The sequence below is a fragment of the Amphiura filiformis genome, chromosome 19 (genome assembly GCF_039555335.1).
Source record: "Amphiura filiformis chromosome 19, Afil_fr2py, whole genome shotgun sequence".
In the NCBI taxonomy this organism is placed as follows: domain Eukaryota; kingdom Metazoa; phylum Echinodermata; class Ophiuroidea; order Amphilepidida; family Amphiuridae; genus Amphiura; species Amphiura filiformis.
The window spans coordinates 12,013,696-12,032,514 of NC_092646.1; the positions used below are offsets into that span (position 1 = coordinate 12,013,696).

Sequence of the window (18,819 nt, forward strand, 5' to 3'; positions counted from 1 at the left end):
CTCTAGCACGCAGCACTCAAGTGTCAAAAATTGCAAACTCACATAGAATTTGGCCAAATTTAGGCAATTTTCAATAAAATTGTCAATTTCATGAAAAATTCTCTCAAATACCACCTGGCACTAAAAATTCTCCAGCTACAACTCTGCTCCATACATGTATGTCAACTTGTGTATTGGCGCTGTCAGCTATGGGGGAATAATTTGGGGTATTCGGGTGCTTACCAACAGCACACGAAAATCTACATCAAATCTTACGATAAATACACCCCACGTGTTCCTCGATCCTTACATACTAATTTGTGCGTCGCCAAATGACGTGAAATTGCACCTACAATGGACAATTCCTGTTGAAATCCATACACCCCTATGGAAGCCATGGCCTAACTTTCCACACAGGGAGTGTGAATTTGAAATGGGGGCAACTTCATTTGAAATTTACACCTGTGTGGAAGATTAAGGTCATGTCTTCCATTATAGCTGGTATACGGATTTCAACTGTAATAGCCCAATCTGTGACTGTCGTACAAATGCAGAGACTAGTTCCAAATGCACTCTGTGCAAAATACAAATACCTCACAATTTTTCTGCTATGCTTGAATAAAGATGGCGGCGAGTCTTGATTCTCCTTGTCCGTTGGGCCATTCCAGATGAAATCCATACACCTTCTATGGAAGATATGACCATAGTCTCCCACACAGGGAGTGCAGATTTCAAATTCACCCATTCAGGTAACCCCATTTGAAATTTACACTCCCTGTGCGGAAAACTAAGGTCATGTCTTCCATAGGGGGTATGTGGATTACAACTGGAAGAACATTATAACAAACTCAGGCTTACTGGTTTCATGACTTCATTGGACAAGGTTGGCTCTATATTCGCTGTCGTAGACGTGACCTCACATTGGTGACCCCAGAGTGTTACCATAGCGACTGGATCACACTTTCATGAGAACCACAATGGTTGTATCAAGGTATGGAATTTATAGATCAAACTTTAAATTACCAGTCATATTTAAGACCTGAAACCTCATGATTCCAGAAAAAAAACATCTTGCAAAAGTTTACTAGGCGGTGAAACCCATAAGAAATGGCTAAAACTTGATTTTCAAACAGCAGAACATTGACATGTGCAATGTAGATAGCATTGTTATGCAAATCGTGTGATCCATCACTACAGAAGTAGTTGTGACATCGGTCTACGACAGCGAATTGTTACTCACTTTTCAGAAACACACAAATCAATGAATAATCAAACGACAAAACAATAAAGAAATACTTACAGTCATTAGAGGGCGTTGTCGCCAATTCCTTGACGTAATTTGAAGGGAAGACACCCCTGTTGCCGCTTGCTTCTCCCGTCCACCAATCAGGGTCTTCCTTACTAACTACATTGACGATGGTTCCTTTTTGAAACGATAGTTCGTCTTCGTTTTGTTTGACATAGGGGTAGAGAGTAATAACTTGGCATACTGGAGTGAAAGATAGGGAGAAAAAACCCACAAAATTAACGATTTCAAGAATCTGAAATAATTTCCTTTTTATGGTCACATTTTTTCTAATAGATCTGCACTCAGTTGGACAGATATAAATCTCAAGTCACCATATTGAGAATTGTTATTTCTATTTATCTATTTTATTTATGTTTGAAGATTGTAGCATTTGAAGTAGGAACATTTAGATTTTCATAAATCTCTACTTTTCATAAGCTTGGGTCAAGGGTTCTCCTGGCCAAATTTGACATAAAATTGGATCGATTGAGCCCATAATCATTGGTCGAGTTTTGAAATATAGTCAAATCCAATATATTGAAAATCATAGTGAGACCAATAAATATTGGGCATAAAGCATCAAATTTTTTCATTATTGTGTTTTGGATCCAATATTTTCACTCACTTGGACTCATCAAAACATAATAATGGTTTAACTTGACATAAGCTTCTGACACAAGTGTTGGAAGAAAAAGAGTACAATTTTGGACTCTCATACTAACGAGGTGCTGCATCTCATGCATCTTTGTTTCATAAAACATGTCCGACTAAGAAAAAATAAATAAATGATTCTGATGGTAATGGTCTCACCTGTATCTATTGATGGAGTAAGTGCTCTGTCCCCAAGCTGTTAATGAAAACATGATACAAAATTATATTATCAGAAATATTAATCAATTATTGGAACATTGTTAACATGAGTCGGCTGATGACCAAATTTATAATTTCGACTTCAAAACTGCAAATTTCATGAGTACAGTTGATTCGTGAAATTTTCATGAAAGCGACTTTTTTTCTTCATATAAACCTACTACACCCCCCTGATAAATTCTGTGACTAATTTTGCATTTTTCTCAAAAAATAACTACACACTGGTAACAAAAGTTATGTATATTATAGGAGCAAGGAATCCAATTATTTCACTGAAATTTCAGTGGTTCATTATATATGTTAAGAAATGAGGTACATTCTAGCGGTACCTCTTTTCTTATCATAAATAACGTACTACCGCTTGTCTTGATCACTGAAATTCCAGTGTAGTAACTGGATTCCTTGCCCCTATAATATACATAACTTTTGTTACCAATGTCTTATTATTTTCAAGTCCAGAAATATGTGTTCTCTCCAAAACACAACATTTTAATACTGCAAAAATGTCATGCTATCTGAACACTCAATAATCGGGAGTCAAATCTAGCCATAACTTAGTCTCTTACCACAGGACTTGGTGATACAGCTGAGCCACTCATTGGTGTAGCACGTCCAGTTGAACTGCTAAGGAGTCTAACATAGTTAGCTGGAAACCATCCTATCTGCCTCTTCTTGCCTCTTGCCTAATCAAAAGAGAAAAATAACAAGAGCTACTTGGTACAGGTTTAGGCAAAACAAAATTGTTTGTTTGCTTTTTCCCAAAAATCTTGGGTCACATTTTTTTTTGCCTTTTATAACCTAAAAAAATTCATAATATTTTGCACAAAAAAAATTATTAACAAAATAATTTATACTTTTTAAAGATATTTTTGAGCATTTTGAAACCCAAAAAACCATGTTTCAATGTCCGTTCTAATTTTTCTTTATTTGTGTTTTCAAAAATATACTGGCCTCAATAAGCTTGTATTTCGGTTACAACTAATTCAAACTGACGAACAAATACACCTACCTGTAGTTCTCCTTCCCACCATCCACTTGGGTTCTTTTTCCTAACCATGAGAACCTGTCCCACTGTCAGACTGAGCTGCTCTGCTCCTGTTGCTTGGTATGGGGCAAGGACCTGAGCTATTTCTGTAATGAAATAATTATAGTTTATCAAGTCATTATAATTGGGTAAAATACACACACCATAAGACCACTCCTTTAGAGGGGACGCTAAGCCATTGGTTATGTGTATATTGAGTCATACATGTATGTCAGTTTCAAAAAGAGTAGGGTATAAACCCCCAACTGTCCCAATCTGTCCATGCAGTGTCCGATTTACAATTTTTTTCCTACCTCCACTGGTGCATGTAGCCCAAAATATCTACATGCACAGCAAAAAGTGTGCATGCACCAAAATTAAAGCAAACATAAAATCACATTGAATCACGATCATTGTCAGTTAAGCTTGTAATAATATTCCCGGCTATACTGTCAGTGTCATTTTGATGCCGATCACTCGCCGATTCTCAGCCAAAACACTGGATGCTGTGGCTTCATCTGTTCTAGAACTAGTCGCTGACGAGGTGCACGATTTCCAGAATGTTTTTGAGCTATTTCCTTTTTTGCTGGACATTATTATGATTATTTTCCGTACGTTTCCCACGGTTTAAATTCCGGTTCTTTTTTTTCTCAATGAAATGAAAATGACAGCTTCTACATGTGCGAGGGTATCGGGAATTGGTGGATGACGTCACATTATGCTAGCCCCTCTATGGGAAGTCATAGTCTCGGACCAGACTGTATGTGGCTATCGCGAATGTCTGTTAGGATCGACGAGTATCAGACCGACGCAAACTGGCTGTGTAGAAGACTAGGGAAGTCAATGAAAAAGTGTGACAGTTCTCACGTGATAGGGGTATCGGGAATTGTCAATTGCGTGATTTGCGCCAGCCCTTCTAATGAAGTCAGGATGTTGCTCTAAAAATAGATTGGGTTTTTCCAAATTGGACTGACTGCTTGTTTACTTTTGTATTGGCTTTTTTAGTGTCATATCGCTAGCGCTAAAATCGTACATGCACGCGTGCAGGCAGGTAGTGAAAAGCTGCATGCACAGAGGGAATGTTACATGCACTGGTGCAGGTATGCAGGCGGTAAATCGAACACTGTGTCCATGTTACATTCAAAGAGGGCCCATATGGAAAACACTGCTTCATCGGGCGCTGATTAATGGGATACCCTCTATAAAGATATCATAGATAAAAAATATAGTTTTAATTACCTGGTTTTTTGACATTCTGTTGAGCACCACTGTCATTAGGAGTTGCAACTGAAGGAGGTTCATGGACTATCCCAACACCTTCTTTAGGCTGTACATAATTGGCTGGAAATACACCTGTTCTGTCCTCAATGCACCCTGTCCACCAATCACCATCTTTCTTGGTAACCCTGATGGTTTCTCCAGCCTGGAATAGTAAGTCGCCGGGTTCTTCTGATGTGTAGGCATAGATGGCAACAACCTCTGCAAATTGTGACAAAATTAATTCAAAAATGTGTTATCCTTCTTGGATAATATAACACATTATAAATCAGGCTTGATACGACATGGATCTGTGAATTAGATCTGTGAACCCACAGCCTCTCCAGCACTAGGCTCTGTCTTACTCATGTCGCCTGCCCCTACTGTGATATCTGGTATGGAGAAGACAAGACATTTAATGAGTCACCTTGTGACCTTGCAGCCTCTACAGCACTAGGTTCTGTCCTACCTATTTTGTCTGTCCCTACAGCAGCACCTTGTGACAAAATGGACAAGACAACACGAGCTTACCTTCATTTAAAGCCACATTGTAACATTTCCATAAAAATAGATTAGTACTTATTTTCCATAAAATGTTAGCTTTTGACCTTGACCTAAGGCGTCGGCATGGGTGGATCACTCTGCCTTGCCATCTGTGTCATGATGCTTTGCCAAGTTGTTCTCTGTTTTGCTAGCCTTCCAGCTTCTACCAGGGATGTCAAGTTAATGGTTGAGGAATCTGTCTTTATGCAATCCATCCATCTCTTTGCTGGTCTTCCTTTTGGTCTCTGTGGGAGTATACTAACTTGCTTCCAGGAGGATTTTGGGGTATCTTGTGTTTGGCATTCTTTGGATGTGTCCAAAGAACCGGAGTCGTTTCTGAGTTACTTTGTTTAAGATGGTGTGGTTCATTTCTAGTGATTGGCGGATGGTTGAGTTTTTAATTTTGTCTAAACGAGATACTCCCAGGATTTTTCTCAGACACATCATCTCGAAGACAAGCAGATGTTAGCTTTTACTATCAGATATGTCCCATTTTAATTTTGAGCTGAACAACTGAGGCTAAGCAAAGAAAATTGGAATTTACTGCCAGCGCTGATGTCGCCAATGCATGTGACCTATTCGGTTGTGCTACGGTACGATCCTTTGACGTGTGTATAGCCGTCCCATACGACATGTACACATATTTAGTAAATACACGCCCTACTAAATACTATGACACGTTCGACTAAATATTACCATAGTACCTAGAGTCTTGATTTTTGCAGAGTATGTTAGTTTGATAAAGAACATTATAATTGTGTAAAAAAATAGAATTTAGAAAAATATTTTGGGCATGCTCCTTATCAAATGTTACAATATGGCTTTAATGAGTCACACTGTGAAGAAGCAGCCTCTAAAATTGAAGACCAAATTAAAAAGACTAGTTTGCGTCTGACCTCAGGGCAAAGGCAAGACGTGATTGGTTGCTGACATGCGCAGTACTGCATTTTTGATCTGGTTGACAGGACATCCTACGCCAAATAGTCTTTTTAATTCGGTCTTCAATTATAGAGCACTAGGCTTTGTCTTACTATTCGTGATTGTCCCTACTCTAACAACTTTTGGACAAGGCAAGACAAGACAAGCTTACCCTCATTTAATGAGTCACCCTGTGACACAGCAGCCTCAGCACCAGGCTCTGTCTCACTCATCATGTCTGTCCCTACTGTAACATCTTGTAGACAATACAAGACAAGCTTACCTTCATTTAATGAGTCGTCCTGTGACACAGCAGCCTCGGCACTAGGCTCTCACTCATCATGTCTGTTCCTACTGTAACATCTTGTAGACAAGACACACTTACATTCATTTAATGAGTCACCCTGTGACACAGCAGCCTCAGCACTAGGCTCTGTCTCACTCATCAAGTCTGTCCCTACTGTAACATCTTGTAGACAAAACAAGACACGCTTACCTTCATTTAATGAGTCGTCCTGTGACACAGCAGCCTTGGCACTAGGCTCTCACTCATCATGTCTGTCCCTGCTGTAACATCTTGTAGACAAGACAAGCTTACCTTCATTTAATGAGTCATCCTGTGACACAGCAGCCTCGGCACTAGGCCTTACTACATCTGGTAGAGAAGCTGACTCTTCTGTTTTTGTTTCTACTGGTGTCACTGGTTGTTCTTCATGAGTTGGTTCTGTGGGTTGTGCGTATGGTTCTTCTGCTGCAAACATTGCCGGTTCTGGGGTTTCTAAAGATTGGCTTGGTGAAGCACTGTTGCAATTAAGTATTAAATAAAATGATAACTTGCTGCTATAAATGAGATGAACACAAATGATTCATTTGAGTGAAAAAAATTACACCAACTACATTAGCATAGTACCATCTACATGCTGGTTGGATTCCTTATATTATACTTATCATCATTACTTTTAAAGAACACTTAAACAATGTCTAAAATTTCCCATTCTGAATGATCCTGCCTGCCCGGTACACCCCTACGTGCAGTCACTGTCAAACATGGACGCTGCTTAGGGACTATGCAAACGTGGACGTCCGAATCCGTACTCAACCGACATACCGATGACGTTCTTCGCCATTTTGTTTGTATGGAATTTAACCTAGCAACTGCGGACATTATATCTAATATACCGATAGAGGTTGTATTTTCCAAATACATTATACATGCATTTGTGGTCGTTTGCAGACCTCCAGAAACCAAGGATGGTCCCCCATTGCAGAGTGATCCACGGTTTGAATGTGAAGTGCGAGTGTGTGTCCTCGTTTGCTGGCAAACACCTACACAAGAACACAACAGAGAACGCACAGGAACTACTAATGTCCATAATTCCTGGACAGAGATACTATACATTGCAAGCAGCATAAAAACAGATCATAAACAATGTCCCCAGCTAATAGAGTAAGGTTAGATGAGTGATGAGTCCACAGTTAAAACTTAAACAGTGAGGTAAATAAAACTCAAATGTGTGTATTCCCAGTCGGATAGTGAACACTCCCAAGTGGAGTATCCATATATTTACCTTTTCCTGTGTTTGCCATCAAATGAGGACACATGTGTGACATTTCGCATTTAAACCGTGGACCTCTTTGCAAAGGGGGACTGTCCTCAAGGTCTACTAACGACCAAAATTGCATGTACAATGCATTTGCCAAATACATCTTCTAACGTGCATTAGAAAAACAGTCCGTAGTTGCTAGGTACAATTTCATCTTTTACACATACACATCAAAAATGGTGAAAAACGTCCTCAGTATGTAGATTGCATGCGGATTCAGACATCCGCATTTGCATAGTAAATGTGTGTGTCCTTAACCCCCTGGACTCTACTGGTCATCTAACAGCATTTCTGATTGGTTGATAACTTGAAATGCTCATTTCAATTGCCAATTATGTCTAGGCTTTAAACTATTTATGGTCAAACTTGCATTTGCAGATAATCTTATTAATACCCTCCTTGATTGGTTCAAAATTGGACACAATATTCATTTTGACCAATCGGTAGGTAGTTCTCATGGGGTTAATGTACTCACCCTTTTGGTGGCAACGGTGGTATTTTCTTGACATGTGTCTTTGGAAACCATCCTGATTTGCCACCTAGCTCTCCTAAATACCACATGTCCTGCTCTTCTTTCAAATTTATCACATCACCAATCTGTGCGGAGGTAAGTCACCAAAATGCAACAAAATAAAGTTAATACTGAATTTACTCTACAACAGCTATAATGTGCAGTTTGGTCACAACGACGCCTTCTATTAACCTTTTTGGTAATCCCATCAGCCTTTGCGAGTACACTGAGATGTCATCATTTGATGTCACCCCGGTCTGCGCCAATGCGCTCATCGTTTTAGCAAACATTGATATTACTGTGCATTGCAAGTCGGTGTGACATCAAATGACGACATCTCGGGTGTATTTGCAAAGGCTTATTGGATTTACCGAAAAGGTCAATTATTTTAAAATTTCTACTTTGTGCATGATTGTAATGCCCAATGATTTACTTAAATAGCCTGTATAAGACTAATCCTGAAATACTTTAATTACAGTAAACTAAAGAGTTTTTAGAAAAAATCCGGGATCTCAGTTTTATTTGCCAACTGTCAGAATAAGAGATTATCGCACCCTAGTATCAAAGTCAGTCCTGAACAGGTCTATTGGGCTATTCCGGTTAAAATCCATACATTGACTATGGAAGACATGACCTTTATCTACCACACAGCGAGAGTGAATTTCAAATGGGGGTTACCTGAATGGGTAACCCCATTTGCAATTCACACTCCCTGTGTAGAAGGTTAAGGTCATGTCTTCCATAGAGGGTATGTGTATTTCATCTGGAATACCCATTACTAACTCACCTTAAATGACAAGTGGTTTTCCTTTTTAGCCTCCCAATTATACACAGCTTCAGCCTTAGCATCATCAGTTACGAGTTGACCCTATCAAAGTAAAACATTTGAAAATGTAAGATGCTTCTAGTTAAGATATACAAAACCAAAGCTTTCTTTGAGTCTTTTGCTGAAGGGATATATACCTTTTCAGTTGTGAATTTTCCCTTTTAAGAAGTATAACGCATTGCGCAAGTAGTAATCTTTTATTTTCAAACACTTTTTAAACAATATGTGTCTTAAATTCTATTTTTCACCTGGGCTGTCAAGAATTTGAACAGTGGGTGGAGGTTACTGATACATAGAAATTGTTGTTTGATCTCCAAGCTTTTCCGCTGGCTTTTCCCATAAAATATGTTACAAGATCTAAACAGTATCAGAGCCAGATTTTCAAACTACTTCTCCTAAAGCTCCCATCAAACAATTAACCTTCACTGGCAGTAAGATGACTGATGAAGTAAATAACCCCAGATACATAAATCTGATTAAAAAAATGTTATAATAATCATTTGAAAATGTTAATACTGAAACAAAAAGCAGCTCTCACCAGACCAGGAGTTGGTGATGAAGTCGATGGCTTCACCTGCGTAAAAGATGACCTATTTGACGGCTGAGTGAATTTGGATAACAACCCTGTATCCAACTTCCCTGGTTCCTGCTCCTCCATATCTGCATCCATTGACTCCACTATCTCACTGCCTTCTACCGGAGCAGCAGAAGGTGGTGGAGTTGGGCTAGGCACTGGTGCCGGCTTTGGTGGCGATACCTCTCTCACTGGTGTAGGTTCTGGGGTGACGGATGACGGTGCGATCGTTGACGACGGCTTCGTTTCCATACCTGACGCTACCAAAGATGCTTTGGCAGCTTCTATAGCTGACATGGATTTGTTTTCAGTTGTTGATGATAGTTGCTCCTCAGAAGATGGAGTCCTAAAGGAGAAAAAAACATTGTAAATAATATTGTGGGTTATATTTATATTTCATTAAATTTTGACAGAGACCAAGTTGAAGGATTATCAACCTATTGCCTTACCCAGGGATGCCAACCTTGCAACTCAAGAAACTGTACTCACAGACCCCAAAAACTATATTTTGCCATACAAAACTGTATTTTTTAGGGAGCGAAGCGACCGTAGCATCGCGTCATGCAGCCGGGAGTCCAGGGGTCCGATTAAGGCCCCCTGGTGGGGTCCAGGGGCAACAGCCCGGTGGGGGTCAAGACAAATTTGATAGTTAAAATGCAATTTTCAAAGAGGCTCCATTTTGGAGTTATAGCACTTTTTAATGTACACTATCCTATACTTAACCATGTACAAGGCATTTTTGAAACTGCTGCACTGACTTTATTACATGATTTGTGTGGCTGGCCTTCATATAATATGATGCACTATTACAAACTCATAATTCATTGATTCAAGTGGACCATTCCAACAGAAGTCAAACACCCACCTCCCCCACCCCCACCCAGGGGGCTACTGGTGATTACTATTTTTCACAGCAAGGACAAGGTATATGTATCAACAAGAAATTAAAATGTAAAATTCAAAGAGGCTCCATTTTGGAGTTATAGCACTTTTTAATGTCCACTTCCCTATACCATGTACAAGGCATTTTTGAAACGGCTGCACTGGCTTTATTACATGATTGGCGTAGCTGACCTTCATATATAATGCACAATTTCATACTAATAATTCATTGATTCAAGTGGACCATTCCACCAGAACTCAAACAACCACCTCCCCTACCCCCACTCCTGGGGGGGGGGGTCACCTGTGTGGCCTACCTCACATCATAGATACATGCTTGAAATGCTGAAGCATATTTGAAAAAATATTAATGTGCCACTGCATGCACCATTAATTTTTTTAATGTGCATGCATCATCCGAAAGTCGGCAGTTAGGAAACCATGCATCTTGTAGGCCTTTTCTTTTGCACCAATAAATAGTTGACAAAATACTTTCAGAAGACATTGCATATGTAGCAGTTAGATAGTTAATAAAAATATTAATGTGCATGAACCATCTGAAAGTCAAGAACAAATTATTTCGGAAACCATATTGTAGGCCTATTTAAACATGTTAAATATTTTTAATGTGCATGCATCATCCGAAAGTCGGCAGAAAAACGCTGTAGGAATCCATCTTGTAGGCCTATTCTTTTGCACCAGTAGAGCTAAATAGTTGACTAAAGTACCTTCAGAAGACATTGCATAGGTATAGCAGTTAGATAGTTAATAAAAACATTAATGTGCATGGACCATCTGAAAGTCAAGAGAAAATTATTTCGGAAACCATCTTGTAGGCTTACTAAACATGTTAAATATTTTTTAATGTGCATGCATCATCCGAAAGTCGACAGAATGGGTGATTAACGGGCAGTGGAGTCGGAACGAAACCCAATTTTGTTTCAACTTTTTATACAACGCTAGGCTTCAAATTATCGGTTATTTTAACTCCAGTAAGTGAAATTGACATCGGACGTTTACGTGTTTTTTTTGATAGGCTAAACGGAAAATCGTATTTTTTGAGGGGAAAACGTAAAATCGTATTTTAAACAAAAAATCGTACAAAATACGGCAAAATCGTACTAGTTGGCATCCCTGCTTACCAACTCTGTTCTATGGATGAGAATCTTTGACTGTACACTAGCGCCACGCCAAGACACTAAACCGCTTCCATCTATAAATTATCTGAGAAAACTTTCATAAGATCAAGTTCTAACATGTTCAAACATGATGAGCAATTGAGCATTCACACACTGCTGAAAAATCCCAGCTTAAATAGACTGGCCATGTGGTCAGAAATGCAAGACGCATATCTTCCCAGGAAAATCTTCTTTGGAGAGCTTAAATCGCGAAATGGTCATGTGGTGGCCTAAAAAAATATTCAAAGACATGCTTAAAGTATCTCTGAAGCGCTCCAATGATGATCTGGGGCAGTGGGAAACTCTGGCTCAAGAACGAGGCTCATGGTGGAGTATCAACATAGATAAAGCTCTCACTGCTCAGTCAAGTAGGATCACGCAGCCAAGACCAAAAGACAGCTAAAACAAGTGCAGAGTCAATGGTAATACAGCAGCGAGCAGCGAGGAGCGACTCCCAACCAATATTTCATGTCTTGCTTGTCACAGATGTTCCGTGCAGAGATTGGACACATTACCACACACATATGTGCATTCATTAATTCTTTAATTATTGTTGTCATGGTCACCATCAATTTGATGGAAGAACCAAGGAAAGTAACCTATAAAATATATCATTATGCAGAAATGAAATCACAGAAATTTACACTTACACTTCCTTGTTTCCTTGACTGCCAAAATCGGCCCATCCAGCAGCAAAGTCGGGCCCATTAGTTGTCGGTGAGGGCGCTTTGGACGACACTTTTTCTGCGTAGTTATCAGGAAACCACCCTGTCCTACCATTGCACTCTCCTCCCAGCCAGCCTGGCTCTGCACTCTGGTTCCTTGCAACCTAGATAGAGTAATACATACAGGGTGATTAAGAAAAAAAAACCTTTTGACAGCAATTTTACCTACATCCCCAAGATTGAAACTGGGTCATACCAGAATCTTGTGATGTTTTGCAACTTGGTTATCTATTTTGGGAGAATGTGGAGTTGATGTTTCGTAGCTTTTCATGAAGTGATTCAATCACAACCCCCACTTCAGTGTTCACACTGTAGTGTGTACATACTAAACAAGCATTGTTGTTCTCTGTGAGCAAGAATGTAGTATTCCCTCATCTTGTCAGACGTACTGGAGCAGAAATGCGGATCTTTCCTGTGTCCACTACATCTTTATCACATGACCAAATACACATTAAATGGAAAATTTTAGGGGACTAGAGACTGATCAATGTTATATGTAGAATGTTTAAAACTTCAGCCGGCTTAATCATGCAACCCCAGAAAAAATACCAAATTTGTTTAATTTAGGGTAAAATGGTGAAAATAGCACCCATTCCAGAAAATTTGGATGCTTTTTCCAATCCTAAGTTTTATATTTTTTCACCAAAAATTTAGGTCCGTTGGGTTACGCCAATCACACATTTAGGTCTTACCATAATGATATCCCCTGGTTTAATAGACAATTCATCCTCATTCTGTGCATCAAATTGAAATACTGCTTTATATTTGACTAGTATAGTATCTAATGCTTCCTGGTCTATCTCCTCTGTCATGTCTGTCGTACTGGCATTAGTAGGGAGTGGTGGCGCTGCTGCCTGCTGCACACTAGCTTGAGTTGGCTTTGAGAATGGTTGACCAAAATCAAAGGATGATGAAGAGAAATCTGCAACAAAAATACATGTTTTCATGTTACCAACTTTAACTCTCTCCACGTGGGTGAAGACTGCAGACAAAGTTTCAATTTTTTTTCTTCAAAAATTTCAGATGTGTACAGTATCGAAAACTTATGGGAGCCTGTCTGGGGAATAGGGCAAGGTGCATTACCCCTCCTTAAAATAATTTCAGAATTAGAAATTTTCCATATTTGTCATCAGCTTGAAAAATGCACTACAATGAGTACAACAAGCCTAGTATTAGTTCAGTGGTTCTTAAGATAGTTCTTGAAGCAAATCAGGAAGTGTGCTAAACAAAGAAACAAATTGAACAATACCTGGATACCAGGAAAGTTTAAGTGTTATGAGTGGATATAGAAACAAGGAAATAAAATAAAGTAGGCCTATGTAAATTTTCAAAAAAATGAAAAATAAAAAAATCAATCATGAAATAATATAATCCAAAGAATGGAAACCAGTGTGTAGTAGAGTAAGGCCTATAATATAGTAATATGCCATACATGTATACACATGTTTAGTTGTGGTGCAAGTTACTATATTTATAGCATTAATGCAGAGGGAGTCCCAGGTTGGAATGTTAAGTATCAAGGGATGCAAGTGGGCAATTACTAAGCTTTTAACCCTTTGTAACTCAAGTAACCATTTGCAAAGTTACGAATACCCAATATACTATACGTAACTTTACGAAGGTCCCGGTATAGTAAATCCCTAATACTAATGAAGGGTACTGTTCGTAAGCAAGTTTAGTGAAATGTAACTTATGACTCGTCGTAAGTTACAAACGATTTCAAGACTTATGAAGCTCCATGAAGTTTAGTGATATGGACCCCTGGAAAAATCAAACAGGCCCTTTGTAAGACAGCCAAGAAGTTGTGTGCAGTATCAAATATTTATGGGAGGTTGTCTGGGGAATAGGCACTACCCCCTTCCCTAAGAAATGTTTTTTGCTCTTTTTATGACAAAATATCATCCAGTAATCTAAGTTGGTAATTGCTAAATCTCCTGAACATCAATCTGGCCCTTGGCCAGATGGCCCAGCAGTTGTGGGTGGCATCAAACATTTATGGGAGCTTGTCCAGGGTATAGGCTAAGGAGTATCACCCCTCCCTAACAAAAAGGTTTTTACACTTTTTATGACAATTCCAGAAATGAAAAAAACAAATATTTAAAAAAAATCTATAAATTTTCAGAAGAATATCATCCCTGTTCAAAGGTGATCACAAATGCACACCTACACACACCCAACACACACACATAAAGACACAAATCCTATTGATTCCTACCTGCAAAGCCAGAAAAAGGATCACTCTTTTTCTCAGGAGATTCCTTCTGTGTTTTTGTACTTCCTGGATGAATAAAATGACACAATAAGGATAAACTGCATTAGACTAATACTAATAACTGGATTTTTTTCAAGGAAATGGGCTTTATATACAATATCCACTAACCTGCTACCCTCAGTCGTCAATGTTCTACGTTGACGACTGAAAATATTACTAGTTAAAAAGTATTGGGCTAACCCCAGAATCTATATATCTTCCTTGAGTCACCAGCACTAGCTTTGAAGTTCAGCATGTTATTTATGCTTTGGCTTAGCGTGGTTTCTTGCGTGTACATATGCGGCACGTTGATCGCACACGTAAAAGCACCAAGTAATGCTAAGCTAATGCAGAACAATTATTTTAAATAGATAAATCCAAGATATACATCCAAGATGGTTGAAATAATCCAAAGGTAAAGTGCTCAACCAAAAATGGGAGCGAAATAATTAATTAATTGGATTTGATACAGCTACATAATGCTTTACAAATCTGTTTCGTAAGGCCACAGTACAGGGCCTCACTCCTCAGAAGCACATAACCATTATTTTATTTATTTTATTTTATTAGTGGCAGTGACTCGAAGTAAAAATAGACTATAGGGAATTGATTCTGCAGTTGTGCCTAACTTAACCTTTTAACCTTGTTTGTTTTATGCGACATATTTTTAGAACATTCGGCCCACTGCCCTTTCACAATAGCACGGTAGAACACCGGCACATGGATTGCGACAAAGTAGCGCACAAATATCTAACTGACTCCACTAACCAGCATGATCAGCATCACACAATAAACATGCGCAATGTAGACGGTTACACAGATGACGGTGTTCCATTAACTGCCCATGACCCTATAAGCACCCACTCAGTGACTTTACAACAAGCAAAATGTGATATTTATCAGTTTGTCAACTGCCCATGCATATCTGAATCATGATCTGAATCATATGACACACTGAAATGATGATGGATGAATATTTTAGCACTTTTTTACATATTACTGGTCTAAATAATGCAAAAAATAAGCCCCACCCAAAATGACTTTGTTAAGCGCCCTGGGCGGTTAATGGAACGAAAACGGTAATTATATCATATGATTACGCAATCAGTAATCTATGCATATGTACTATACACTGTATTGATTTCAAATTGCAAAGTACATCAACCACCATTCAAATTTTATTTTCTGTACAGGTGTAAGGGACTGTTGGATGAAAGAGATTATATTCAAAGAGTGCCAACTCAAAATTGCATTGTGCATAACACTATAATTAATGCGCCACACTGGTTTGTCGCTCATGGCCAAGTAGTGTACCTCCACCATTTATCAGCTAGAGGCTTAAATTGGACAATAATTTTTGTCTGCAAGCTTGAATGTTACAAATGTTTGCGCATGCAGTGCATAACATGCATTTTTGACACAGAACGCAAATAACCACACATCAAAATTTGCCTGCTACACAGGGGGTGTAGATTTCAAATGGAGTCACCCATTCAGGTAACCCTATTTGAAGTTCTCACTGTGGAAGATCGTAGTCATGTCTTCTATAGGGGGGGTATAAATTTAAACTGGAATAGCCCAATAGGAGAAAAAAAGTGACAATTACAGATGTGACACACAAGCAGAATGAAAACATTAAATCTGTTAAGGGATCTAGAATGAGCATTTATTGCGTTTCGACAGTATTTTTTGTGGGACATGAGAGCACCTCAGACCTATCGAATTGCATTCTGAATCTGAAGCATGTCTTTCTGATATCAAATAATTTTCATTTTTGAAAATCACAATATAATACAAATTTTATGACAAATTATAAAAAATTGATATTTTTCAAAATTTTGATATATAACAGTCCTCGAAGTAAATTATACAAATCTAATGATATATTCTTAAAGTGTATGTAGCTGGGAGGAAAAGCCGACGGTCAATTGAAAATTTTGACCTTTCATATTGAAGATATGGATTTTTTTCCCCAAAAGACCTAATTTTTTGTGTGTTTTGGGAAAAAATCCATATCTCCAATCTGTAAAGGTCAAAATTTCCAATTGATCGTCGGCTTTTCATCCCACCTACATACACTTTAAGTATAAATCATCAGATTTGTAAAGTTTACTTTGAGTACTGTTAAATATCAAAAATAGCAATTTTAATGATTTGCCATAAAATGTGTATTAAATTGCAATTTCAAAAATCAAAATTATTTGATATCAGAAGGACATTCTTCGTATTCAGAATGCAATCGATATGTCTGATGTGCTCTAATGTCCCAAAATAAATACTGTCCAAACGTTCATACCCCACCCCTTAAAGCTTAAAACAAAATGGTGAAAATGGATCAATTGGATGATGTAGATTATATTATACATACAGCCAGACAGACATCCAGATACACAGAGTGACAGACACACAGACAGAAGATATTAGTGAGACAGTGACTCACCAAGGTTAAAACTAAATGCTGAGAATGGATCATTTGGATCCGGTAGTTTAGATGGTGTAGATTCTACAGACATGACAAATGTTAGTAGGAAGGAAAATGAAATGATAGTATATAGTTTGATCAGCTCGTAATCGGCGGGCAACATCGCGGATTAATATCAATATTTCATTTCAAGAATTGTCTTGTGACATCTCGCCAGAAGCATCCCAAATTATTAATTCAAGTCCTGCACAATGTAGACCAGACAGGTCAACTATATCACTCTTAGCATGGGTCTACTTTTTGGCGTAGCGGAAAAAGCCTAACAATTCCCGCCGATTACCTTCTGATTAAAGTATAGGTAATAGTTAGTGAAGAGTCCACATGAAAAAGTGGGTAATCCGATATTTATATGTGACCTGCTACCACGAAATGAGCGAAAAGTCGCAAGTTGGTAGTTTTGAGACATTCTGGCTGCTGGATTGGTATTCCTTGTTTCACACGGCAACAGAATCAAGGACTGTCATTTGGAATTTGCCGGAGAGCATTAAATAGCTCTTTTGGAGCCTTCAAGGAGAGCTGTTTATCCATTTACAATAGAATATAAGGAGTGGATGCTCAACTAAGGAGAGCTAAAAATCACTCTCCTATATCAGATTTACAGACAGCAGTAGAGAGTGATTGCTCTCGCTCTCCTCAAAAGGCAGTCCCTGCAGTATGTCATGCCTGTATGGGTTACAATGGGCCATTCACAAAGGACATACTACTGGCTTGTACAGGTACTCAGCAAGCATAGAACATCAACTCAGCAGCCAGGATGTTTCAGAACTACCAACTTACGATTTCATGGTAGCAGGTAACTTGATCTAATCCAGGGGTTCTCAAAAGGTGGCCTGCGGACCAAATCCGGCCCGCTGATTAAGTGTGGTTGGCCCATGAACGGCTCTAAAATGTACAGTATAAACATAGCAAAACAAGGAATATTTGGCCCTCAAACACAAATCTTTGAAATGAATTTGGTCCCAAATTCAATTGAGAACACCTAATCTGATCCACCCAAACCAAAGTCATAATATTTGAAACTTAATTGATTTCTAACTTGCTCAGTAGCTATACTTATTGATAATGAAATTCTCATATCTCTGCCATACAGTACACTTGGTTGCAAAGTTATCAACTTTTTATATTGTCTGTTTTCTTACGTTTTCATTGTACTTTTGACTATATCTCAATTTCATTATTCCTGACATTGGACTGATTGCATCAAGTCATGTCACATATGTTTTTATTTAAGGTTGGTCTGAACCCTGGAATTATGGAAACTTTCGGGCCTCATAACTTCTAAATTGTTGGTCTAAAGTATATAAAAGTATACATATTTAGAATGGCAAAGACTTGATAAGTTCATCTGTGAGGTCAAATTTGGGCCAAAATGGCACTTTTGGCCCAAAATCAAAAATAACGGTTTTGGCCCACTTTTTTGTGCACCATAACAAAAAAATTCTTGGGCCAAAAGTTTTTTGAAACTAATTTTTAAAAACTAGATCAAAATATCTAGGACCCTTTTTTTTTCATTTTTTTGAAACCAATTTCAAAAAAAATATTTGAAATTTGTGCCAAAATCGGGCTTTTTATGATTTTTTGAAAAATCAGCATTTTTTGACCATTTTTGGTGCAAATTTCTCAAAGTTATACGAAATTCAAAAAAATGAAAAAATGGGTCCCAGATATTTTGATCTAGTTTTTAAAAATTAGTTTCAAAAAATGTTGGCTCAAGAATTTTTTTGTTACGGTGCACAAAAAAGAAGTGGGCCAAAAACCGTTATTTTTGGGATTTTGGGCCAAAAGTGCCATTTTGGCCCAAATTTGACCTCTCAGATGAACTTATCAAGTCTTTGCCATTCTAAATATGTATACTTTTATATACTTTAGACCAACAATTTAGAAGTTATGAGGCCCGAAAGTTTCCA

At 38.3% G+C, this 18,819-nt stretch overlaps 1 protein-coding gene across 2 annotated transcripts in view; it reads right to left on the minus strand.

Moving 5' to 3' along the window:
- LOC140140922 (intersectin-1-like) overlaps nucleotides 1–18,819 on the minus strand; it is a 99,168-nt gene that overhangs the window by 38,385 nt on the left and 41,964 nt on the right. Inside the window, exons 19-31 of one of the 2 annotated variants that reach the window (XM_072162681.1) lie at nucleotides 16,871–16,933; nucleotides 14,395–14,457; nucleotides 12,872–13,101; nucleotides 12,105–12,283; nucleotides 9,359–9,740; nucleotides 8,782–8,862; nucleotides 7,959–8,080; nucleotides 6,478–6,680; nucleotides 4,401–4,640; nucleotides 3,147–3,268; nucleotides 2,704–2,820; nucleotides 2,078–2,114; nucleotides 1,280–1,468 (exon numbers count right to left, since the gene is read on the minus strand). In XM_072162681.1, the coding sequence (XP_072018782.1) occupies nucleotides 1,280–1,468; nucleotides 2,078–2,114; nucleotides 2,704–2,820; nucleotides 3,147–3,268; nucleotides 4,401–4,640; nucleotides 6,478–6,680; nucleotides 7,959–8,080; nucleotides 8,782–8,862; nucleotides 9,359–9,740; nucleotides 12,105–12,283; nucleotides 12,872–13,101; nucleotides 14,395–14,457; nucleotides 16,871–16,933 (2,028 nt within the window). The remainder of the gene's footprint in view (nucleotides 1–1,279; nucleotides 1,469–2,077; nucleotides 2,115–2,703; nucleotides 2,821–3,146; nucleotides 3,269–4,400; nucleotides 4,641–6,477; nucleotides 6,681–7,958; nucleotides 8,081–8,781; nucleotides 8,863–9,358; nucleotides 9,741–12,104; nucleotides 12,284–12,871; nucleotides 13,102–14,394; nucleotides 14,458–16,870; nucleotides 16,934–18,819) is intronic. The other variant, XM_072162682.1, reaches the window with a different exon arrangement.